At 38.0% G+C, this 23,804-nt stretch overlaps 4 protein-coding genes across 4 annotated transcripts; 3 read left to right on the forward strand and 1 right to left on the reverse strand.

The window, feature by feature from the left end:
- Positions 1 to 271: 271 nt before the first annotated feature.
- Positions 272 to 3,421, forward strand: LOC110705193 (NADP-dependent D-sorbitol-6-phosphate dehydrogenase-like). The gene is made up of 6 exons (XM_021883047.1): positions 272 to 478; positions 1,502 to 1,596; positions 1,686 to 1,803; positions 2,205 to 2,337; positions 2,671 to 2,890; positions 2,988 to 3,421. The coding sequence occupies exons 1-6, from the start codon at positions 346 to 348 to the stop codon at positions 3,216 to 3,218; spliced, it is 930 nt and encodes a 309-aa protein (XP_021738739.1). The 5' UTR covers positions 272 to 345; the 3' UTR covers positions 3,219 to 3,421.
- Positions 3,422 to 3,594: 173 nt separating this feature from the next.
- Positions 3,595 to 12,831, forward strand: LOC110705194 (NADP-dependent D-sorbitol-6-phosphate dehydrogenase-like). The gene is made up of 6 exons (XM_021883049.1): positions 3,595 to 3,790; positions 10,495 to 10,589; positions 10,679 to 10,796; positions 11,241 to 11,373; positions 11,851 to 12,078; positions 12,369 to 12,831. Exons 1-6 carry the CDS (start codon positions 3,658 to 3,660, stop codon positions 12,463 to 12,465), a joined length of 804 nt encoding a protein of 267 aa, XP_021738741.1. The 5' UTR covers positions 3,595 to 3,657; the 3' UTR covers positions 12,466 to 12,831.
- A 468-nt stretch (positions 12,832 to 13,299) lies between these two features.
- Positions 13,300 to 17,182, forward strand: LOC110705195 (NADP-dependent D-sorbitol-6-phosphate dehydrogenase-like). Its single transcript, XM_021883050.1, has 6 exons — positions 13,300 to 13,590; positions 14,777 to 14,871; positions 14,971 to 15,088; positions 15,463 to 15,595; positions 16,021 to 16,240; positions 16,708 to 17,182. Exons 1-6 carry the CDS (start codon positions 13,458 to 13,460, stop codon positions 16,936 to 16,938), a joined length of 930 nt encoding a protein of 309 aa, XP_021738742.1. The 5' UTR covers positions 13,300 to 13,457; the 3' UTR covers positions 16,939 to 17,182.
- Positions 17,183 to 18,287: 1,105 nt separating this feature from the next.
- On the reverse strand, positions 18,288 to 22,739 carry LOC110705196 (polyprenol reductase 2-like). Its single transcript, XM_021883051.1, has 6 exons — positions 21,990 to 22,739; positions 20,594 to 20,943; positions 19,586 to 19,820; positions 18,913 to 19,011; positions 18,697 to 18,768; positions 18,288 to 18,588 (listed from the first exon to the last, which is right to left on the reverse strand). Exons 1-6 carry the CDS (start codon positions 22,149 to 22,151, stop codon positions 18,484 to 18,486), a joined length of 1,023 nt encoding a protein of 340 aa, XP_021738743.1. The 5' UTR covers positions 22,152 to 22,739; the 3' UTR covers positions 18,288 to 18,483.
- Between the last annotated feature and the right edge of the window lie 1,065 nt (positions 22,740 to 23,804).

Raw genomic sequence — 23,804 nt, forward strand, 5'->3', positions numbered from 1 at the left:
TTACACCTATGTACTTATCGGCTTAATCCGAATTGTGGAGCATTAACAATACTGATCAGCTTATTCCAAAATGTGGATTATTAACAATCAAATAAAGTATTATCTCTTTCACAAATTCCAAGGTTTATTGCAAAACGTTGAATATAACCTGGTACAAAGTTCATATTTTTTATGGACAAATATCATACAATTATTGGATAATTCTGTCCTGCTTTATCATGGTTTGGTGGTTTGTGCATGTCTGATGCACTGAGTCTGAAGCATTAAACACCGTGCACACAAAATCCCAAAAATAAAAATTATATTGTATAAGAGTATGTTGTTAATGGAGTTAGAGAAAGAAAAATGGCGATAAAACTGAACAATGGATTCAAAATGCCCATAATTGGACTTGGAGTTTGGCGAATGGATGGCAAGGATGTGAAAAATCTCATTCTTAACGCCATTAAAATCGGCTATCGTCACTTTGATTCCGCTGGTATTCTCTTTATCTCCTATTATTAAGCTGCAAATACCACATTTATTTTTCACTTGCATGTAGTTATTGATGTCATAATCAATTAATCTTAGGGTCAAACTATGGTTTTAATTTTTTGGGGGGGTTATTTTTATGGGGAGTTTATACAAATTTTTGCATGCCGAATTAATCAAATAAATTCGTGTTTGAATTAAATGAAATTAGTTGAATTTGACTACTTTGATTTGAAACAAATCCATTTGATTTATGGCTTTTCATCTGTGTTAATTGGGTTGAATTTTTTTGTAAGAAATCATTTTAGTCTTTTTTTTTTTTTTTATTCAATTGTGCATGTGTATTGTTGCACTTTGGGAAATAGTTGTTTATGTGCAAGTTGTTAGTAAAGGACTGATGATGAGCCTTGCCTGTTTGTTAGCTACCAGATCAGCTTGGTCAAACCCGATTATAGTGAGCTCGTGTGAAGCTCAAGTTTAGTCTGTAACGTTCTAGGCTGTGCACCACTTTGCTTGGCAATGAAGCTCATGAGCTGGAATCTCTGACTGATTGTTTGAATTGAAAAGAGTAGCTGAGTCGTGATATTAAAAAAGGATTTTACAAACTCTGTTATGAAAGCCTTATAATACAGGCAAAGAGTTAGAAGTAGGAATTTTATAACTTGAGGAAAAGTATGTTCTAGGTTTATTTGGCTGGAAATGGACAAGAAAGATTTAGTGATTGAGTTTGGCTTGAGCATGAGTTGAGTTATGAGCTTGAGCTTGCTCGGCTTCTTATCATCCCTCATTCTGAGCTTCTGACCAGGTCATGAATGGAGGCCTCGTGATGCTGTTGTGATTATGGTTCTGTTTCTTGTTTCAGAATGACTATTAAGTTCACAAAGTCAAGGGTTGTTTTATTTCAGAGCCATCTTACATGTACAAGCCTTAGAATGACAAGTAGAGAACTCTCATGTTCATTACAATGTAATATTATCTTACTGTCTTTGCTAAAAAGATTACAATGTTTAATTGGGTACGATTCTTGCAGCTTTTTACCAGAATGAAGCTGAGGTTGGGGTGGCACTTGCTGAAGCAATACAAACTGGGCTTGTTAAAAGGGAGGATCTTTTCATAACCACTAAGGTCTAAGGAGGACAAAGTTTCTAATTTGGGAGGAACTTTGATCACCGGATGACATTTACACTCACTTATCATGTATAATCCTATTGCAGCTGTGGAGCTCTGATCATGGACATGTGCATGAAGCGTGCAAAGATAGTTTGAAGCAACTTCAACTTGATTATTTGGATCTGTACCTAGTTCACTTACCTGTAGCCACAAAGCATACTGGTAAATTTCAAATTCTGCCTCTTGAACTATGAATTGCCATTTTTTTTTTTTTTGTGGGGGTGGGGCAGTGTTATGAGATGGATAAAAGCAATTTTCATAGTCTCATACTTGATTACGTGAATATAGAGTATGTAAATGCTCAAGAGCTGTGCATGTCTAGGATGTTACATGAAGACTTTTTGATTAGATTTTGATTAATTTCCTTAAGCCATTAGTTGCTTTGCTCATATACTGACATACTGTGTATTATATGTTTTGAGTTTTGGTGCTTCAAATTCACTGAAAAAGCTGATACCGACAGTATTCTTCTCTTGTGGATTTCAGAAGAGTCATGTAGGAATATATATCAACTGATAATTTTAGTGATGCAAACTAAGCTTTTATGTACAATGCTCTTACAGGAGTTGGTACCACTGCAAGTACATTGGATGAGGATGGCGTGCTTGATATTGACACTACTCTATCCTTGGAGACCGTTTGGCATGCCATGGAAGATCTCGTTTCTATGGGTTTGGCTCGAAGCATTGGTATCAGGTAACTCAAATAAAACTACTTGAAACCTTATCTGATTTTGCCTAATCACTCTGATGTGAAAGGTTTGGTCTTCTTGTAATGTAAATAACATGCAAGGGTAATGCTTCACCCTCAAAGGACCTTGCTGTATGAGGTCTATTAATGTCTTTCGTATTCAAACTTTTATTTGAGGAATTGCATCACATCTGAATTTATTGTCATTCACTTCACATCTCATTATTTTCTATGGTGCTATAGATGTTCTCCCGTTGGACTTTGCTGTTTAGTCATCAGTATGTAGCCGGGAGTCTGAACTCTGATGTTTAGATTACTAATTACTTAAATTGGTTGCAGCAACTATGACCTCTTTCTGACAAGAGATTGTTTAGCGTATTCCAAAATTAAGCCTGCTGTGAACCAGATTGAAACACATCCGTATTTCCAACGTGAATCTCTGGTGAAATTCTGTCACAAGCATGGAATCTGTGTTACCGCCCATACTCCTTTAGGAGGTGCTGCTGCCAACACTGAATGGTTTGGATCAGTATCTTGTTTGGATGATCCAGTTCTTAAGGCAAGTGTTTCCATTTGTTCTTATGCAAATATTGTCTTATTTCAGTCGCATCAAGCTGTTGGCAACTTTGCATCTAATCCTGTTTCTTTATGATCAGGGTCTCGCGAAAAAACACCAAAAGACAGTAGCACAGATATCTCTCCGATGGGGGATCCAGCGCAATACAATAGTCATACCAAAGTCATCCAAGCTTGAGAGATTGAAGGAGAACTTTCTAGTTCAAGATTTCGAGCTGACAGAAGATGACATGGAACAGATTAAAAGCATAGATCGTAAATACCGGACCCATCAAACAGCAAAGTTCTGGGGAATAGATGTATATGGATGAAGGTGAAGTGCTTGATTTTGTAACCTAGTTAAAAGAACAAGGGATATGCATGTCTAGTTTATGTATCATTTGTAGCTAAGATAAAAAAAACACAAACTTGGCACATCTTTGGAACACTTTAGCATTATTTCTTTATTACAATGTCTGATAAAATTTATAAAATTCAGTAAAAATCGTGTTTGAATAAAATATTTGTTCTTATACTAGGCCCATTGTGATCACATTTATGAACTGACAATATTGGTAGCAGGCAAAACTATAACCAGCAAGTCACACATGAATCATGAGTGATCCAGAGTAAAATATAAAATACAAAATGCATGGGTTCCACACTCATAATATCATGGTTTAGCAGCAACATTATTATATGGTGTATTAATTATGATTATAAATTAATAATAGTGATTGTAGTTCCAACAACATTCAGTAAGAGAGAAAAATGGCGATAAAATTGAACAATGGATTCGAAATGCCGATTATCGGACTTGGAGTTTGGCGAATGGAAAAGAATGATGTCAAAGATGTTATTCTCAACGCCATTAAAATAGGCTATCGTTACTTTGATTGTGCTGGTATTCTCTTTATCTTTTCTTATTGATAAAGTTGCAATTTTAGCAAATACCCATTTTTCTTGGTGTCATTTTTAGAGGATTTTCTAATTTAGTTTGAAGCAAATCCGTTTAATTATGCTTATTTTACCTGTGTTAATTGGGTTGAGAAGTAGTTGCTTAGTGTTTTATTAGTCTGCTTTTCATTTGATTATGCGCGTGTCGGTGTCGGTGTGTAAGTGTGTTAGGGTGTATGTCCAATGTTGCACTTTGGGAAATACTGAGTAAAGTTGTTACTTGTTAGTATAGGTATGTGTACACTTTACAATTTAAGCTAAGAGTTATGTTCGATCTGGGTATATAAGTCAACTGTTGGGAATTTGGGAGTGGTGTGAGGAAATTAGCTCCGATGGTGAATTTTATTCAATCTTACAGGATAAATTGAACGCCTTATGTAGTAAATGTTTCATACCTTTAAAAGTGTGGTGGGCTGAGTGAATTTTATTCAATTTTACAGGATAAATTGAACGCCTTTTGTAGTAAATGTTTCGTACCTTTAAAAGTGTGTTGGGCTGAGTGAATTTTATTCAATTTTACATGATAAATTGAACGCCTTTTGTAGTAAATGTTTCGTACCTTTAAAAGTGTGGTGGGCTGAGTATTTGTAAGACCTCAAAAGGTAAATTCCAAGTAGATGTAGGCCTCCATGTGTGTCGGGCGATTATAGTTGTTCATGTGGTTTCGGTCTGAGGTGATGCATTGGTAAGGTGTGTTAGAATCAGGGGTGAAAACCGGTATTTAAGATTGTGTGATTATTGTTTAGGGTAAAATTACCCATGACAAATGGACCAATCCGGACCTGCCACGTGTCCACCACGTGGGCCAATCAGCGTCCGCCACTTGTCACCCTAATAGGTCCAACATGGACTAATCAGGTCACATCATGTTGGCCCATTATCCGCCAACCTGGAAAACGGCCATCGCAGGCCCAATTCCCGAGGCAAGCCCAATCAGTCTTAGGTTTTCCCAGAAAACCTAGTATTGGGCACATACTTCGAGGCTATATAAACATGTCATTAGCCTCCATATTCAAGGGAATGACTCTCACCTAGAGAAGTCTAAACACATTGATCACTCCTCCCCTAGAGGAACCAGATCTCCCCCCTTTAATTTCCGCATTTATTACTCCTCAAACAAGTACTAACTTGACCGTTGGAGGCGGAGCTCTCAGGAGTCTCCGTTATTTTGCAGGTACAGGCGGCCGGTTCCAGTCTTGGTGTTGTAACTCTCCCGCAGGACATCAGAAAACCCCGAAACATTTGGCGCCGTCTGTGGGGAGAGTACTTCTGAGATGGCATCCACGTCTGTACCGACTCTTGAAGAGAGGCGTCCCCTAGACGACCCTCAAGATCAGTCGGACCATGATACCGACGAAGAATATGAAGTTGAGACTCACACGGCCCCTGACGGGTCCCTCAGAGCTCGACGCACCCGAAAGGAAGGAACGGGGAGCCTGCCTGGCTAAATCAACAGGCGGCCGAGGGATCTGCCCCTATAACCAGGAATGAACTCATGGCCCTCATGAGTACTTTCAAGGGAAAGATCCAAGAGCTTGTCAATAAAAAGGCTACCGCTCCACCAAAGGAACAGTCGGCCAGATCAAACCACTCCCAGTTGAAGTTACATGCGCCTCGCATGAAACTACTGGGTACAACCGGCAATATACCAACCTCCGAGCATCCGACCAGGCGGCCAACTACTGCAGGCGTCATACGGCCGAATGCAAAGAGTCAGACGGTCAAGCTTGTAAGCTATTTATTATTATCATATCATTATTATGATGAAAAAAAAAAAAAAAAAAAAAAAAAAAAGAGGGGGAGCCGCCTAACTTAGTGGTAATATGTATGGCAAAGCTCCACTTAAGAGCCTTAGGTGGCAATCCACTACAATAATTAAAGCTGAGAAATTTGTACATTAGAGAGGTGTGTCAGGAAGTGTGGCATTTGCAATTTGACGCCTGCTTTCATTAGGGGGCAACCCACTACAACAATTAAAGAGACAAGTACATTAGAGAGAAGCTTGAACATGCGGCACCCCAATGTCGAGCCTCAAGCTAGCAGGAAATATAACAGCCGCAATAAAACCAACCATGATTAGCAAAACAGCCGGCTAATTCATAAAAGTAGCCGGCAGTATCACAAGCATAGCCAACAAGCCTCCCAACTCCACATAAACAAGCGGCAATTATGTGCCAAGCTAACTCTAAAATACACGGCCAAATGCCGAGTTCGAGGCGAAAAGGTTTCAACTCCATGAAAACAAAGCAATCTTCGAATTTTGTTAGACAATGCATAATAAGCAAGTCAACCGGCACTATGTGGATAGCTCAGACACTGGGCAAATAATACAGTCGGCCATCTTTACGCATTTCGTTGTGTATCCAGCAAACTAGCAACCGGCTATTATGGTGGAATGTGGAAACAACCGGCTGTATAAACATTTAGCTTCCTGAGCATTCGTCCATTCAACGCCAAAGCTTCGAATGAGATTAAATGTATGAGCATACATGCGGCTTCCTCTATGCTACAAGCTGGCTGCCAGTGGTCAGGGGCTACTTAAATCACCAACGCACTTAAACAGCCGGCCATCACAACGATTTTGGCTAAGTACGTCAACATGCTAAAAACAGCCGGTCAGGTATCTTAAACTTGGCTGTGTTGGGATGAGGTGAACAGTCGGCTAACCCTAAGCATTTGGTGGTACATTTGGCAAACAAGCAATCACATGTACAGCCTGGAGGTAAGAAAGCTTCGTAAAAAGCCGAAAGAGGCGGCAGCAGCTGCAATAAACAGACGGCCATGTTTAAAGATGAAGCAGGCGGCACCTGCCCAGCAAACAGCCGTAACCACCGGCTTATGTATGTGATAGTCTTGAATTTGACTCTAAAAACAAGCGGTTGTCTCAACAGTCGCATGAATATTCGGCTATTCGATGCCGAAATTTGAATACAATGACTTCATTTCAAAAGCATATAGCCTACACACGCGTGTATGTCTCAATTCTTGCGAGCTGCTAGGAGAATATCAGCCAAGATTATGAGCAGCCGGGTGTGGCCATGCTTGTTTCAAACATCAGCAAGCACGTAAAAGCCCACCTTTAATCAGCCGGTCATTAAATCCATTCAATGTGCAAGGCTGAGTATAGACAGACGGCATGGCACATTATCTTGGAGAGTTTAGCACATGGAGGAGTATTTGAATGGGCAAATACTTGAAGAAGCAGGCGGCATGTCTTGCCCAACTTTGTGATGGGTGGCATGATTGGCTAAACTTGTAATAACAAGCGACATATCAAACGAAGCCATCATGATTACAAACCAACCCAAGTTTGTTTGAACTACACCATCAAGACAAAAGCAAGGCAGCCGGTCACAAAACAAGCTAAGTCAATGGTCTCAACCGACACTCAATAATCCTACAAACGGCAGCCAAGCAAGCGGCATCCACAGCAAACGCATCAAGCCATGCGTGAGATAACATGGGTCTTCATGTTTTTCAGATCACTTTGGTCTAAATAATGCCCAGCGGGATCAAGCAAAATCAACTAGCTCGAGCTTGAGCAGCTGACCTTAATAACAAAGCATCTCCTGCCTTTAATGAGAGCAGGCGGCCATACGCAAAGCTCCATTGTGCTCGGTTTACTTCAGGTTCAAAACAAGAGAAACAATAACGGCCCGACATGCGAGCATATTTATGATCTTTGCTATTTTGATAGAACCAGCCGGTAACATTCAAGCTCACAAGCAGCCAGCCACCCGCCATCTATACAGGCGGCTCTCGCTACCATCACAAGTCAGGCTATACGGCAATTAAAAACAGCCGGCACATCACGGCAGAACCAGCCGGCCTTTGAAATCATCGACAAAGTACAAGGTGGAGCATGGGCACCTATGATTAAAGCATCCGACAGTAGCACAAGCAAGGGGCGAAAGCCGTATGTTTGATAGACTCCTTGCTGAGTGGAAAACTGAAGATGAATTAGAAACACAAGCGGCATAATAAGCCACCTGTGAATATGCAAGCTATATACAAGTGGCTCGGCAATAGACAGGCGGCATGCCAAATGATTATTGAAAACACCCCCTCGTATCTTGGTGCTATGAGAGAGCCAGCTCTCTTTGATCAACCACCAAAGGAGACCGACACCATGCTTGGCCGGATGTGAAGCTTGAGCAGGCGGCATGTAAAGCGTCGTAGCTCAAGCAGCCGGCCTCAAAACCCAAAGAGTAGCCGATTGCTTGTTCATTGCAAGCATGTGAGGGGCTTGACGCCTTGCATATCGTATAAAACTTGCCGCATGATTGTTCAGGAAGTCTCATCTTATGTGTGAGTTGTCACCATAAGCACATTATCATTATTATGATTGCAAGTAAAAAAAAAAAAAAAAAAAAAAAAAAAAAAAAAAAAAAAGCCTAAGGTTAGTAAAACCGGCTGTTTAGGCGGCACCCTACTGAAGACCGTCCTCCACTTATTTGTGTGACAATCTATCAAGCATGCTGAAGACCGTCCTCCACTTGATACTGATTCAGAGGGGCATGCCACTTGTACCTTTACAGTCGGCTACTCTCCATTGAGTTTTTTCACTCTATCCTCAGAGGGGCATGTCGTCTGTACCTTTACAGTCGGCTACTCTCCATTGGGTTTTTTCACTCTATCTTCAGAGGGGCATGCCGTCTGTTCCTTTACAGTCGGCTACTCTCCATTGAGTTTTTTCACTCTATCTTCAGAGGGGCATGCCGTCTGTTCCTTTACAGTCGGCTACTCTCCATTGAGTATTTTACTCACAATACTTAGCTAAAAAGATTAGGGCCTGGCCGACCCTGTGCCTAACAGGCGGCTACCCTTCTTTGACTTAGCACCTACGTTCACCAAGAACTTACCAAGGCCACCGGCCGAATGATCAGACCAGGCGCCAAGCCACCTGATCAATTTACAAAACTAATCCGACCTGTCCCAACATTATAGCAGGCGTCCGGCGGCATCCATTCGGATGAAATTCGTCGCAGAGAGCAGCTCCCTTTTGGGTGGAACATTGTTCTATAAACTAATTACACGGCACCTATACGACTGTCCCAAAGGGCAACCACGTAGCCGTTTTTGAGACAAGGATAACTCTATCACTAACCAAACCAGTGGTAGCAGTTGACATCTGAGTCAGATGACCGCCTGTATTACTTGGGATAAATGCAGGGGGTACCTCTTGAGTTAATAGCCAACAAACATTGGCGAATCAAGGGGATCAGCCGGCCTCCGCCGCCTGGTACCTCTACTACTCAAGCTAGAGTGTGACGGAGACTGAGTAACTCCTAAGTTAACTCATAGTCACTCTCTCAAACTTAGTATGGAGCCTAAAAGGTATGAGGAGTCCGCCTGTTTTTTGGAAAACAGAGGTACTCGACCACTACTCATACTAGGTTGGCTACATTTAAAGCTGCCGTCTGTAACCTAACAGGCGTAGCTACTTTGGTTGGACGTCCTGTCTGACGCCTGCTTCTATGCAGTCACCAAAGCAGACGACCAGCCATCCCCCAACAAAATAAGCTAAGTACCAAACTTAGTATATTGAATCAAAGGAGGCCAACGCCCGAATAATGCTAAACGCTTACCCCTTATGCAATAGTTGACAGTCCACCTGATCAGGGGCTATCTGCATAGTAGGGCAAAGAATCGGCATCTGTCTAGTTCGGCGGCAATCATTATTATGATTGATTAACTTTGAAAATGTCATACCGCCCAAGGTATCAAAATTTTCTAAGTTAATCAAATCCATCTCCCATTAGAACTAGACAAGATGCCGACCTAGCAAAGCTTCGAGGGTCTAACTTTCGAAAGGAGCAATCCCTCCTGGAAAGAGAAATTACTCCTTCCGAGGGGCAAATGTTTAGGGTAAAATTACCCATGACAAATGGACCAATCCGGACCTGCCACGTGTCCACCACGTGGGCCAATCAGCGTCCGCCACTTGTCACCCTAATAGGTCCAACATGGACTAATCAGGTCACATCATGTTGGCCCATTATCCGCCAACCTGGAAAACGGCCATCGCAGGCCCAATTCCCGAGGCAAGCCCAATCAGTCTTAGGTTTTCCCAGAAAACCTAGTATTGGGCACATACTTCGAGGCTATATAAACATGTCATTAGCCTCCATATTCAAGGGAATGACTCTCACCTAGAGAAGTCTAAACACATTGATCACTCCTCCCCTAGAGGAACCAGATCTCCCCCCTTTAATTTCCGCATTTATTACTCCTCAAACAAGTACTAACTTGACCGTTGGAGGCGGAGCTCTCAGGAGTCTCCGTTATTTTGCAGGTACAGGCGGCCGGTTCCAGTCTTGGTGTTGTAACTCTCCCGCAGGACATCAGAAAACCCCGAAACAATTATGATTCTAACCAGATCATGAACGGAGAACTCGTTGCTATGTGCTTGATTGTCAATGTTGTGTGATTATGATTCTACTGGTATACTTTTTGTTTCTTGTTTCAGAATGACTGTTAATTCACGAAGTCTGGGGTCTTTTAATTTCAAAACCATCTTATATGAAAGAGCCTTAGAATGGCAAGTAGAAAACTCTAGGTCATGTTCATTACAATGTTTTTCTATAGTCATAAGCTCTTTTTGTTGAAAAGATACGATGTGTAAGTGTAACAGGGTAAGCTTTCTTGCAGCTTATTACCAGAATGAAGCTGAGGTTGGGGTAGCGCTTGCTGAAGCATTTCAAACTGGGCTTGTCAAGAGGGAGGATCTTTTCATTACCACTAAGGTCAGTCAGTCTTTTTGCGAAGAAGAAAAAGGGATTTTGGTCACCAGGTTTCGATTACACCCATTTATCATTGTATAATCCTATTGCAGCTGTGGAACTCCGAGCATGGACATGTACTCGAATCCTGCAAAGACAGTTTGAAGAAACTTCAACTTGATTATTTGGATCTGTACCTAGTTCACTTACCCTTAGCTACAAAGCATACTGGTAAACTTCAAATTCTTGACTCTTGAATGATGGATTATTGCGTTTTTTCTATTTTTATGTTAGGGACAACAGATGGCTGAAAATCAGGTTGTTACAAAGTCAATTTCTTCATGCAGTGGTATGAGATGGATAAGAGCAATATAAATAGTCTAAATACATGTGTAATTATATATGGTCAATAGCTAGGCATGTCTATGTATGATATTACATGCATGAAGAATGTTACTTTTATAATTGTTTTTTTGTGCAATTGGTTTATGAACATTAGTTGTGGTGCTCGTATACTGTATTCATTTTGAGTTTAGGCGCCTCATATTCACTGAAAGAGAGCTGAAGATACTGATAACATTCCTCTCCTGTAGCTTTTCAAAGGACTTATGTAGGAATGTGTCAACTGATATTTTAGTGATGCACGCTAAGCTTTTTTGTACAATGTTCTTACAGGAGCTATTACCTTTGCAAGTGTATTGGATGAGGATGGTGTGCTGGACATTGACACAACCATATCCTTGGAGACCACCTGGCATGCTATGGAAGATCTCGTTTATGCAGGTCTAACTCGCAGCATTGGCATCAGGTAACTCTGATGAAGCTACTTGATATCTATTCTTTTTTTTTTTTTTTTTTTTTTTTTTTGGGGGGGGGGGGGGGAGGGGGGAGCTATTTCCTGTGTTATATTTTTCCCTTTGTTACAGAGATATCTCGTTAGTTACTTAAGCTTTAAAGACATCTTATTAGTTACGTAACAACAATGGCTATGCTCCATCCTCTAGAAAATCTGTTCGATGAGCCCTAATGCCTTTCTTATCCATCTTTTTTTTTTTATGATTCCAAAATATTTGAATTTATCTAATCATTCACTTCATTATATCAATAATTTCTATGATGCTACAGATTTATATAGGTTGGATTTGGTGTTTAGTAACTATTATGAAACCGGGAGTCTGAACAGCATGCCATCTTCACATTATTTTCCTGTGCTTGTCATGGATACATTTTACTCATAATAGTTGGATCTTTAATTTAGATTACTAAATATTTAAACTGGTTGCAGCAACTATAACATCTTTCTAACAAGAGATTGTTTAGCCTATTCCAAAGTCAAGCCTGCTGTGAACCAGATTGAATTACACCCTTACTTTCAACGCGATTCTTTGGTGAAATTCTGTCAGAAGCATGGAATCTGTGTTACTGCCCATACTCCTCTAGGAGGTGCTGCTGCAAACACTGCTTTGTTTGGAACAGTGTGCTGCTTGGATAGTTGGATGACCCAATTCTTAAGGTAATTGTTTCCTTGTGTTGTTACGCGAATATTGTCTGATATCAGTTGCATCAGGCAATATGAAGTACGAAGTATTATACATCTTACGCCTGAAGTTCTAATAGCACCATTGCATGATAAGCATAAGGGAAGCTGCACAAAGGCTTAGGCAACTTTAAATAAATCGTTTGCTAGGAGTGATGGACTAACTTCGATCAAATTATGATTAGTTTAGAGATTAGGAGTTCAATCTAGTTTTTCATTTTGAATCTGGTTTGATCACTGCATCTAATCCTGTTCCTTTTTATCAGGGTGTCGCGGAGAAACATAAAAAGACAGCAGCACAGATTGCTCTCCGATGGGGGATCCAGCGCAATACAGTTGTCATACCGAAGTCATCCAAGCTAGATAGATTGAAGGAGAACTTCCAAGCTCTAGACTTTGAGCTGACAGAAGAAGACATGGAACAGACCAAAAGCATGGATCACAATTACCGGACCATTCAAACAGAGAAGTTCTGGGGAATAGATGTGTATGAATGATGCCGAAGTGCTGAGCTAAGAATAAGGTTTTAGGACCTAATAAAGGGTCATGTCCCTGTGTTGCTCCATGGTGTTTATGTATCATTTGCAGCTAAGATAAGAAACTAATTTGTCACATCTTAAGCATGTTTAATGTATTGCATTTGTCACGCAAAATGCCATGCTTCATTTCATCCTTAATTCTTCAGCCTCATATGCATCTTATTACATATAGTGACTTGTTTCATGCGTATGGACCTCAAGTTGTGGATTGATGAGGGTTAATAGTCGTCGTTATGATGAAATGACTCACCACCATCATGCTTGTGGATATATTCGTTAGCCTAATCACTTGTTAATTATCAAAGTTGCATACAAACACGGACTATATATGAATATAGTCCGTATAATAATACAAAGTATATTAATGATAAAGATGCATATTTTCAAACAAAACATACGACGTATAAAAAAGATGGAGGGAGTAACTACAAAGACGGACTATCAATTAATTGCAAAATGTTTAGCATCACACGATAGAAAGTTCATCTAATTCCTTTCCCTAACTCCGTCAAAACATACTCGTATACTCCATACAAAATGTTCCAATACATGTAACTTTTTTGGTAGTTACATTCTGTGGTTAAAAATGTTCCTATAATAACAACGACAACAATAATACGGAGTAATATTCTTATATTCCATAATAATAATCACATTAATTAAAAAATCTACACATGATACCGGATTCACAGTGAGTGAAAGGTACAAGAAATAAATACGTGTGCTTCATCTGCTACTGCTCTACGCCTCTACATTGTTCTTGTTCAAACCTTCTCTGTTTTTTTTAGAGATTAAGAACAAAGAAAACAGATAAAAATGGCGATTACACTCAACAATGGATTCAAAATGCCTATTGTTGGGCTTGGAGTTTGGCGAATGGATAAGAAAGATGTCAAAGATCTCATCCTCAACGCCATTCAAATCGGTTACCGACATTTTGATTGCGCTGGTATCATTTTTCTCTTCTTTATTCTTGTGCAAATACCCAGATTCAATTTTTTCATTTTTTTGGTGGGTGTTTCAGATATTTTAAGGGGATTTTGTGGTTTATCTGTTGTTATTTGATTTTTTGTTGGAGAGTATTAAACTATTTATCATACCAAGTATAAATTGGTGTTATGATTCAATTGAAATTAGTTGTATTTGATTGGTTTAATTTAAAGCAAACCCATTTAATTTATGTCTATTTTACCTGTGTTATTGGGTTGAAATGTCTGTGTTAATGTTTTTTTTTTTGCAATTTTTAGTATGCTTATTCAATTGTGCATGTGTATATCTGTTGCTGCAGTTTTGGGAAATACAGTAGTTGTTTCTGTATAAGTTGTTGTTATAGGGCTGTTACAATTTACAGTTTTAGCTGAGGGTGATAATGAGCTTGTCCTGCTCGTTAGCTACCGGCTCAGCTCGGTCAAAACCCGAAATTAGTGGGCTTGAGTTAAGCCAAGATAAGCTAGGTTGAGACTTGAGACCATAATAAATAAAGGTAGTAGGCTGAGTACCTCTTAACTCGGCGGAGAAGCTGATGAGTTGTAGTGTTTGTCTGCTTGATCAATTGTAAAGATTGAAAAGAGTATAGAACGAGTAATGAGTTATGAGTTACGGCTAACAATGGATTTTACTAAATTCTCATAAAGGTCTTGAAATATTGGCAAAATGTTTTTAATTTTTGACAATATTGGCAAAATGTTGAAAGCAGGAATATTTTAACTATAGAGAAAGTGTTTGTTTGGTTAATTGGTTGGAACTCACTATGGAAAGTTGAGTCTTAAGTGGTTGAGCTAGGCCTGAGCATGAGTTAGAGCTATAAACTTGAGCTCGTTCGGCTTCTTATTATCCCTGATTCTTACCCGGTCATGAATGGAAGCCTGAGCCTCATAGGCTCATAGCCCTCCTCAATATGTGAGGAGGGTGGTTGTTGATGTTGTTGGATTTTTGTTTCTATATTGTTGTTTCTTGGTTAGAATGACTATTGTAATTTTTAATTCCGGGGTCAATATGTTTCAAAATGTACTTATATGCAAGAGCCCTAGAACGAGTAGGAAAATAGCACTCATGTATTCATGTTTGTTACAATGTATTATTTTAAGCTTTTTGTTGAAAGGTTATGATGTGTAACTGCGCAAGATTTCTTGCAGCTGATTACCAGAATGAAGCTGAGGTTGGGGAGGCACTAGCTGAAGCATTTCAAACTGGGCTTGTTAAGAGGGAGGATCTTTTCATTACAACTAAGGTTAGTCTATTTAGAGAGGGGACAAAGTTCCTATTTTGGAAGATATCCTGATCACCAGATAACAATTACACTCATATATCATGTATGATACTGTTTCAGCTGTGGAACTCTGACCATGGACATGTACTCGAAGCCTGCAAAGACAGTTTGAAGAAACTTCGACTTGATTATTTGGATCTGTATCTAGTTCACTTTCCCGTAGCTACAAAGCATACTGGTAAAATTAATATTTTTGATTCTTTTATGATGGATTATGACTTTTCTACGGTTATGTTAGGGACAACAGATTGTTGAGGATCAAACTCAAATTACATTATTTGTGCAATGCTATGAGATGGATGTGGTCAATATTCGTAGTTTCATACTAAAAGACTGCTTACACTTGAATTTATAATTTTCAAGAGCTATGGATGTCTAGGATGTCACTTGAGGACCTTATTATTGTAGCTGTAGTTAGATAAACACTCTTTAAGTCATTAGCTGTGAAATTTTTTCTGTTGTAAGTTTTCAGAGGAGTCATGTAGGAAACATATCAACTGATATATTTCCGGTGATACAAAGCTAAGTTCTTTCTGCGCAATTTTCTTACAGGAGTTGGTACCACTGCTAGTGCTTTGGATGAGGATGGTGTTCTCGAGATTGACACTACCATATCCTTGGAAACCACATGGCACGCTATGGAAGATCTCGTTTCTAAGGGTTTAGCTCGCAGCATTGGTATCAGGTAACTCAAATGAAGTTACTTATAACCGCATTTTATTGTGTCTAACACAAGTAGTAGTGTGCTCTTCCTACTGCCTTACGATAAGGTCATGTTTATTCCTTGTGTAGACATCATATTAGTTAAGTAACCCTTAAAGACGTCTTATTAGATACTTCATACTTGCATAATAACTAGGGTAATGTTTCTATTTCATTATGAAATTACAGAGTATCTGAATTTTGGCTATGCATGTCAAATTTCTCAATGTTTTTTATGATTCTTTAGAACTTCTCCTGTTGGAATTTTTTTTTTGAAAGACTTCTCCGGTTCGAATTTGGTGTTTTGTTGGTTATAGGAAGCTGGAAGTCTGTAAAATTTGGCAAACTTCACATAAATTTCCTGAACTGATTATAGCTTAGATCACTAATAATTGAAACTGCTTGCAGTAATTATGACATCTTCTTGACAAGAGATTGTTTAGCGCATTCCAAAATCAAGCCTGCTGTGAATCAGATCGAAACACATCCTTACTTCCAACGTGATTCTCTGGTGAAATTCTGTCAGAAGCATGGTATCTGTGTTACCGCCCATACTCCTCTAGGAGGTGCAGCTGCTAACACTGAATGGTTTGGGACAGTATCTTGCTTGGATGATCCAGTTCTAAAGGTAGTTTCTCTCTGTTCTTATACAGATATTGTCTTATTTTTTCTATAGGCATCAAGCAATATTAAAAAAAATCTTATGCATCCAGTTTCATAATGGAGTCGTGTCAATATTTTCCATATTGCGGAAAGAAAGTTCTTCAAAGGCTTAGGCAGTAAAAAGAATTGTTTGAGACCGCTTTTTATCCCTTTTTTTTTCTTCTTTTTTTTTTTTTTTTCCTTTTTTGTCTCCTGCAAAGAGGATTTCTAGAGTGAGTTTTATAGAATGATTTAAAGTTCCACTTTACAAAATGTCTCAACTCTCAAATACCTGGCTGCAATATTTGCAAAGACAACAACTAACTGTGAGACAAGATCATAGAATATCAGGTGTTATGTCCTTTCTTCAGGAAGGATTTGGTAAACATCAAATATAATTCACTTGGAATCTGGTTGGCTACTACTCATCTAATCTTGTTCCTTTATGATCAGGGTCTTGCGGAGAAACACAAAAAGACAGCAGCTCAGATTTCTCTCCGATGGGGGATTCAGCGCAATACAATTGTCATACCAAAGTCATCCAAGCTTGATAGATTGAAGGAGAACTTTCAAGTTCTAGATTTCGAGCTGACTGAAGAAGACATGGAACAGATCAAAAGCATGGATCGTAAGTACCGGACCAATCAACCAGCCAAGTTCTGGGGAATAGATTTGTATGCATGAAGCTGAAGTGTTCAGTTACGAACAAGACATTAGGACCTATTAAAGGGACATGTCTATGCTTAATGATTGATTCCAATTATAGTCCCTTTGTTGCTTCATGGCATGGAAGTATCAGTTGTAGCTAAGATAAATAAAGAACTTTGCACATCTGTGAAACTCTGAACTTATATAGCTCACTGCTTTTGGCATGCGAATTATCATACCTGCCATCGTATGTTATTAGTGTTTTTATCAAGTTTCCATTGTCACTATGCGCAATTTCTATCTTACTCCTGGAGTACCGTGCACATGGTACTCCAGATTTTATAAATTCATGTTATTTTGATATTAACTTCTTATTATTTCAATTTATATATATGTTATTTTTAAATAAATGTATGTTATTTTGCCTTTTTTCTCAGTCATCTTCCTCCCATACTCTCTCTTCCTCTCTCAGCTACTCCAACTCAAAATCACACACATTCTCTTCCCTTCTTCATCCAATTTTCTGGGTTTCTCAAAAATCAACCTCTCACTCTCTCTCTTCCTCTCACTACTCCAATTCTAAATCAAAGACACTTTCTCTCTCCTCTTTTCTTCTTCCAATTTTCAGGGTTTCTTAGAAATTAATTGATTTGAAGCCATTTAAGGGTTCAAATGTGTTCATGTCAAGAAATTTAATACCTCTTGAAGTGTTCGATTCTCTTTAAACTCAAAGCTGCTAATGTTATTTTGATGTAAAACTTATTATTATTTCAATTTATATACATGTTATTTATAAATAAGTACTTGTTATTTTGTAAATTAAAAATAGCATGAATGGAGGTTGAATTAAATAAGTAAATAACATATTGTTGTAACAAAATAAGTAAATAACACAACATTTAAGCAAAATAACAAAAAGTGTACGCAAAATAACTCAAACATATTTGGAGTATATAATACTAACTAATCTCATTCGCCAATTTTGCTTACATGACATTTGAATTATTTAATTCTAAAAAGAAATTAATAATCTCTTATTTAATTGACTACTATTAAGATTTATAATCTGCGCGCTAGGAAAATTAGAACCTACGTGGCTCTCTAAAAACTCGGGAAAAAACTCCCCATTATATATATATATTAGATTGGTCACTATGTCCTAACCTCACATATAAATAATTCACCGAGATTAACTAAAACTTGAAAAGTTGATTTTTAATACTTTTTGCATAAGCCAAAATTTCTCTTGTTTGTAGAAACGAGGCTTTTTCCCCAAAAAATCTCAAAATAGTGTACACATGACATTATGACCCCTTCGGCCACTCCCCCTGTCTAAACTTAGGGATCACTTATCTACAACGAGGCAGAAAGCAATCGAAGCAGTGTAAAGTATAATGTTTCGAATCTTAACCATCTCAGTATTGCCATTTTAATGTGAGCCGCAGGGCAAAAATTATACATGAAGTTCAGAATCAGTGAACAAATTTGTATACTTTTTTTCTCTAAATGAGAGTTACAACAGATGAATCAGGCATTTTTCAGGTTATAATGTTATATGTACAAACGTAGCACCGATAACTGTCAATAAAGAAAGGGAATAATTGCATAGCGGTTGCTTGGATAGTTGTCAAATTTGCGTTTATACCACCGGTGTGTCTCTGCTGCTGCAAACACAAGATTAGCCATCTGCCACAAACCAGTGCATTAGACCTTCTTAGCTATTACAGATATAGACACCAAGTAAAATGTCAATTGCTTTTCTGTATGCATTTCATTCAAGGTAAGAGGAATTACCACAAATGCAAACATTAACCACACTGTCAGATCTAGGCCTCCACTAGCAACCACAAGACCGGCATACATAACCTTCATGATAAATCAACCAAGAGTTACCAAGGAGAACATATGAAACATTGCAAATCTTACTTTAGTGGCTTTGTGTGTGTGTTGTGTGTGTGTGTGGGGGGGGGGGGGGTGTGGAGGGGGTTGATGGAGGAGAAGAAGCATTACAATCTCAGCAAGATAATGAGGAGACGAGGCAACTTCAAACCAGTCACCATGAGGAATTCGATAATCGTTATCTTGTTCCTTCACTTCTCGAAGATTTCCCTGATATATTATTAGCAATTTCGCATTAGTATAACACTCACCATCTTCAACAGAAAGCTTGTAAACCAAACACAAGACAACTAATAGTCTAATAAGCAGAATTAAGGGTAAATGGGTTATTAATAGCATGGCAAATAATCCAAGAAATAGACTGTCCTCTAATCACTAAAACCAGAAAGCCAAGATGTCAGAAATCCCTACAGCCTACAGAATTGACCCCATAGATATAATCATAAGGCTCCCCGAATAGTCGAAGACACATGGAGACCTGTGATGAAACTCACAGCACTGTACCTTAAAATTTACGATGGAATAAGAGCTATGACATTGGAAGAGAGAAGCATACGTGAATCATCAAAATAATTAAGCTAAGCCAATTCTGAATATTATGGTCTAGTATACAGAGGACTAATGTTGTTACTATTTTTTTCCCACTTATTTAGCTAGGGAAAAACTTGCTAATTGTCATTAGAACAAATACTACGAATCTCAAGCAAACTACTGTAATAATGAGTTAGCAAATCTCAATATCTCTTTTTCAGGCCAGCTGGAAATTTCAAAAAGCAATACTCACAAGAATGGCATGACAACGACACTGATGAAGCCAACCACAGAAAAAAATTACTGCTCCAATCCATTGAAACCAACCAAGCTTCAGTAGAGGACTAAGAAACTCCAACCATTGAAATTCTACAGGTGGCATGTGTTCTTTTCCTTTCACAATAAATTCAGCAACTCTGTTTGCTACAAATGTAAATACTTCAGGTGCACAATTGCAGCAAAGGGACAGTGGTGCAGCCGTGTAAAAACTAAACACAAAATTAAATCATGTAAGGTAAAGAGCAGTCGATTTAAAGTTAATATGAAATAAATTACAGTTGTAAAGCACATCTCAATCTGTTGAACTGTAATTATAAACAACCAATGCAAAGACAATGTGTGTCTCAAGTTAATTGAATCAATCATCAAATTGTTTAACAAACATAAAAGCTAACAATGGCCTACAGAAAAACTTGTCTTAGCAAAGTTACTTCCATGTACATTCTAAAGTGCAAAGCAAGTCTTAAACACAACTCAGGAGCAAACTGGTCCCCTATTATTATTGGATAACAAGTCCAGCTTTTTATAGTCACTCAAGTGCGGAATTAGGATATGTCATGTCAAAGGTCTTTCTATATCCTATCATCCTCATTATTGGTGGCATAAAATTGTGCAGTTTATTAAGCAATCATATAGCTTATGCACAAACCTTGAGCACAGCTAAGAAATAATTTACCAAAACTACAATGAAAGTCTCGGATCAGAAAAGAGGCAACTGCAGATATTAATATTAAAGACAGTTAAACAGAATTGACACAAAATGACAAAAACACTAACACATCCAGAAAATTCATCATTTACCAGGGATAGCACAGATAAGCATTCTTGTGTGTTATTCCTATTATGTATTGTACCAAGCATAAATGCAATACTTATTTACTAAGCCAACAAAATCTCAGTTGAAGCAGGCAGATAAGAGTATCATGAATAAGATGGCTATTCAACTCAGGGAGCTTTGACACATTAGGTATGAGCATCTTACAAGAAACCCGTTAGATATCCGCAGATATGCATTTGGGCTGTACTGCTGTAGTTGAACACATATAGTGACTCATACAAGCGCCGCAACACTTGAAATTCCATCAAAATAAGAAGAAAGACGGATCGCCAAATTCTGTAGTTGTGCTCCAGTGAAGTTGATTGTGTTTTATAAATGGAAAAAATGTGTGAGCCTCCAGTCAAGTAACTGGCAACAGTAGAGTGAGATGTCGCTTCTGAAACCAAGGATCCAATTTTATGTGCATATTCCCAAGTTGCAAGAAGCAAAAATGATGTCCATATTACAGCAAACACATAGAAATGAGAGAAAAATTTCTGCGGCACTGTAAGTTTCTACAAGTTATAGAAGGGCTCATGTTAGAAAGATGAATTCCATAAATAAAAAACCAATCTATAACATAAGAAAAGAGGTTACATGCTTTCAAATAAACATATTTCATACATGTATTAAACTGAAATGGTCAAGCCAACAAATGTGATAGTAAGGATTCAACAAAACACATTGCCATATCTAGCTATGCTTGATATATACAAAACACATTGCCATTTCTAGCTATGTTTGATATCATATGGTAATTATTAATCAGAAGTTTAGAAGTTCAGTTCACATTCCTCAAGCAGAAACCTCTGCAAAAACAGTGACTCAAATATAAATTAGTACTCACATTAACTATTGCTTCCCATTAAAATTATGAGCTCCAACTGAGATAGGGGATCACTATTCACTTCAGGAGTTACCAACTCCAGCTCCAAAGGTAATAATCCCATCTAGGAAATGTAGCTTCATCTCTAAGACGATGATTGACCACAATAAAACCCAGGTTTTCTTCACTATCCCCTTGACATAGATGAACAACTTAATGTGCATTACGCAACAGCTCCTCATTTTCTATCTATTGCTGATCCTACATCAATCATAGTTAATCCAATTACGTGGATGTCAACAAACTTAGTTAGTAAAGTCACGTGGGGGTGATATCTGTACCCATATCCCATCAACATCATTGCCTTTGCGACTCTCTACACACTAATAACTAAAGTTCATCTAATAACATAAGCAAGTGTTCCATCAATCTCTATTTGGGGTACCCAATTCTTAAACCATGTAAAAACCCTTAAATCAAGGCAAACAAACGGGCATCTAATCAATCCAAATTAAAAGAAAAAAGCAGTATCAAATTAAACTCAAACAATTGAAATAAAATTTTGAAAAAACCCCACTTGATAAATATACAAAGAACATAAACCTAAAGTTGTAACATTAATGATACAAAATTAAAACCCAGAACATAAACTGCAATTTCAAACGAACTAAATTCAATCAAATCCAGAAATTGAAATTAAATATACAGTAATTAAAGAGAAGAAGGAAGGATTACATTGAGACGAGAAGATGAGTTGCAGATTTTGCCACGACCAGCACACACAAGAAGAATATGATGCAGAGAATTGAGATGAGAAGATGGAAATGAAACAATTAATATGGGCAAAATCCATGCTAACCATGCCATTCTTAGTAATCTTTCAATTTCTAACTCCATTTTCACCTTAAATCTCTCTGCCCAAAAAAACCCAATTACAGATTGGATTACCCAATAGTTTTTTGCACTGCAAACTATCAAAAGACTCAGTTTTTGATGATTTTTGGTGGGATGAACAAGATACAAAGCTTGGGGCAAGAGCAAATTAAGGGGTATTTTTTGTTTTTGATTTTTTTTTTAGGGGTACCTTAGTTAAAGCTACATCACTACATGTGCTCGAGTACTCTTTACTCTAGTTTTTGAGGGAATTGACTCAATGAGAGGGGAAAAGAAAACGAAAACGTATGAATGAATAATGATGGAGAGTGAAGAGACACTTTGTTTGTGATGAGGGGGTGTAAAGACTAAAGAGTTGGATCATTTTTGACCCGACTCAATTGGAATACTTCGCCCTAGAGACCAGAATTTTCCTTTGTTCTTTACTAGGCGAACCCATCGAAACTGACTCAATATGGCATAGGAGTAGAGTTTGATATTTTTTTATCCAATTTGACTAGAATATTTTACTCAGAGAACGCAGTTCTGCCCAAAAGCTCAGTTGACTTGACTTATTATTAGGCCTAATTTGGAGCGTTAGTTTGTAAGTGATATTGTAAGGAATTACATTTTGGCTGAGAAAGAGTGTACATTGTAATGATTATGTAGTCAAAATTTAATTATAGGTCTTGAATGTTACTAGTATGACTTTAATCTACAAAGTTAGTAACTTTCGACAATAATTTTTGCGCATCCCAAATTGATGAATGAAAACTTTATTAGGTACAAAGATTGTGAATTTTGCTACTCCTAAATTGGAAATGGTTTAGCGGTACACAAATGGTCAATTAAAGTTGTTAAGAACTTTAAGAGCGAACTATTTGAAAAAGTTCAAAACATGGATATATTATGTTAACTCGCTAGATTTATATTGCAATTGGCCTATACAAATGAGTTTCATGAAGCAAAATTGCCACCCATGAACCAACACACATACACCTAAGGAAAAACTGTTAGCCAACATGACACGAGACGCCACGATAAGCTTAACACATGGGTTTGACTGACACGATTTAATTGGAACTGAGTTGTGTCACCCCCACCCCAAAGACCTTGATACACCAATATGACCCAAGTCATTGAAGTCAACTTAAGTAAACTAATTGTTTTTTTTGTTTTTTTTTGTTTTTGTTTTTTTTTGAAAGAAAAGTAAACTAATTGTTTTTTTGTTTATCCAATTTTGATTGAGTAAACTAATTGTCATCTAATAGAGTAAGGACCTATTCTCATTGACTGAACTGAATATTTTATAAGAGAAGGAAATTAGGAGCTGAGCTGAACTGAACTGAACTGAAATGAACAGAACTGAACTAAACTAAACTAAACTAAATTAAATTTCAATGTAAGAGAACAGACCCTAAATTGATTTTGATTTATGTCAAATTCTTACTCTTTCTACGGCACCATTTAATGCAATTGAAATAATTCGGATCAGATAATTATGGAAGAGTATGAAACCGTTTTCCTCAAGTTGTCTAACATTTTTACCACAATTAACAACAACAACACCCAAAAAAAAAAAAAGGGGGGGGGGGGGGGGGAAGTATACTTGTACAATAACACAATTATACAAGTAAGAAAATCCACGGTCCTACCAAACACAAATTGCTGCGCTTT

Source organism: Chenopodium quinoa, unplaced genomic scaffold (assembly GCF_001683475.1).
Source record: "Chenopodium quinoa cultivar QQ74 unplaced genomic scaffold, ASM168347v1, whole genome shotgun sequence".
NCBI lineage: Eukaryota > Viridiplantae > Streptophyta > Magnoliopsida > Caryophyllales > Amaranthaceae > Chenopodium > Chenopodium quinoa.

What these genes read in the sequence shown, in the direction of transcription:
- LOC110705193 (XM_021883047.1), top strand. Translation starts at nt 346, where the DNA reads ATGGCGATAAAACTGAACAATGGATTCAAAATGCCCATAATTGGACTT. An exon ending in TGTAGCCACAAAGCATACTG is followed by an intron (nt 1,804 to 2,204) that starts GTAAATTTCAAA and finishes ATGCTCTTACAG; the next exon opens with GAGTTGGTACCACTGCAAGT. An exon ending in TGGATGATCCAGTTCTTAAG is followed by an intron (nt 2,891 to 2,987) that starts GCAAGTGTTTCC and finishes CTTTATGATCAG; the next exon opens with GGTCTCGCGAAAAAACACCA.
- LOC110705194 (XM_021883049.1), top strand. Translation starts at nt 3,658, where the DNA reads ATGGCGATAAAATTGAACAATGGATTCGAAATGCCGATTATCGGACTT. An exon ending in CTTAGCTACAAAGCATACTG is followed by an intron (nt 10,797 to 11,240) that starts GTAAACTTCAAA and finishes ATGTTCTTACAG; the next exon opens with GAGCTATTACCTTTGCAAGT. An exon ending in ACTCGCAGCATTGGCATCAG is followed by an intron (nt 11,374 to 11,850) that starts GTAACTCTGATG and finishes AACTGGTTGCAG; the next exon opens with CAACTATAACATCTTTCTAA.
- LOC110705195 (XM_021883050.1), top strand. Translation starts at nt 13,458, where the DNA reads ATGGCGATTACACTCAACAATGGATTCAAAATGCCTATTGTTGGGCTT. An exon ending in ATCTTTTCATTACAACTAAG is followed by an intron (nt 14,872 to 14,970) that starts GTTAGTCTATTT and finishes ATACTGTTTCAG; the next exon opens with CTGTGGAACTCTGACCATGG. An exon ending in CGTAGCTACAAAGCATACTG is followed by an intron (nt 15,089 to 15,462) that starts GTAAAATTAATA and finishes ATTTTCTTACAG; the next exon opens with GAGTTGGTACCACTGCTAGT.
- LOC110705196 (XM_021883051.1), bottom strand. Translation starts at nt 22,151, where the DNA reads ATGGAGTTAGAAATTGAAAGATTACTAAGAATGGCATGGTTAGCATGG. An exon ending in ACTCATCTTCTCGTCTCAAT is followed by an intron (nt 20,944 to 21,989) that starts GTAATCCTTCCT and finishes TATAACTTGTAG; the next exon opens with AAACTTACAGTGCCGCAGAA. An exon ending in CTCATTATCTTGCTGAGATT is followed by an intron (nt 18,769 to 18,912) that starts GTAATGCTTCTT and finishes TTTATCATGAAG; the next exon opens with GTTATGTATGCCGGTCTTGT.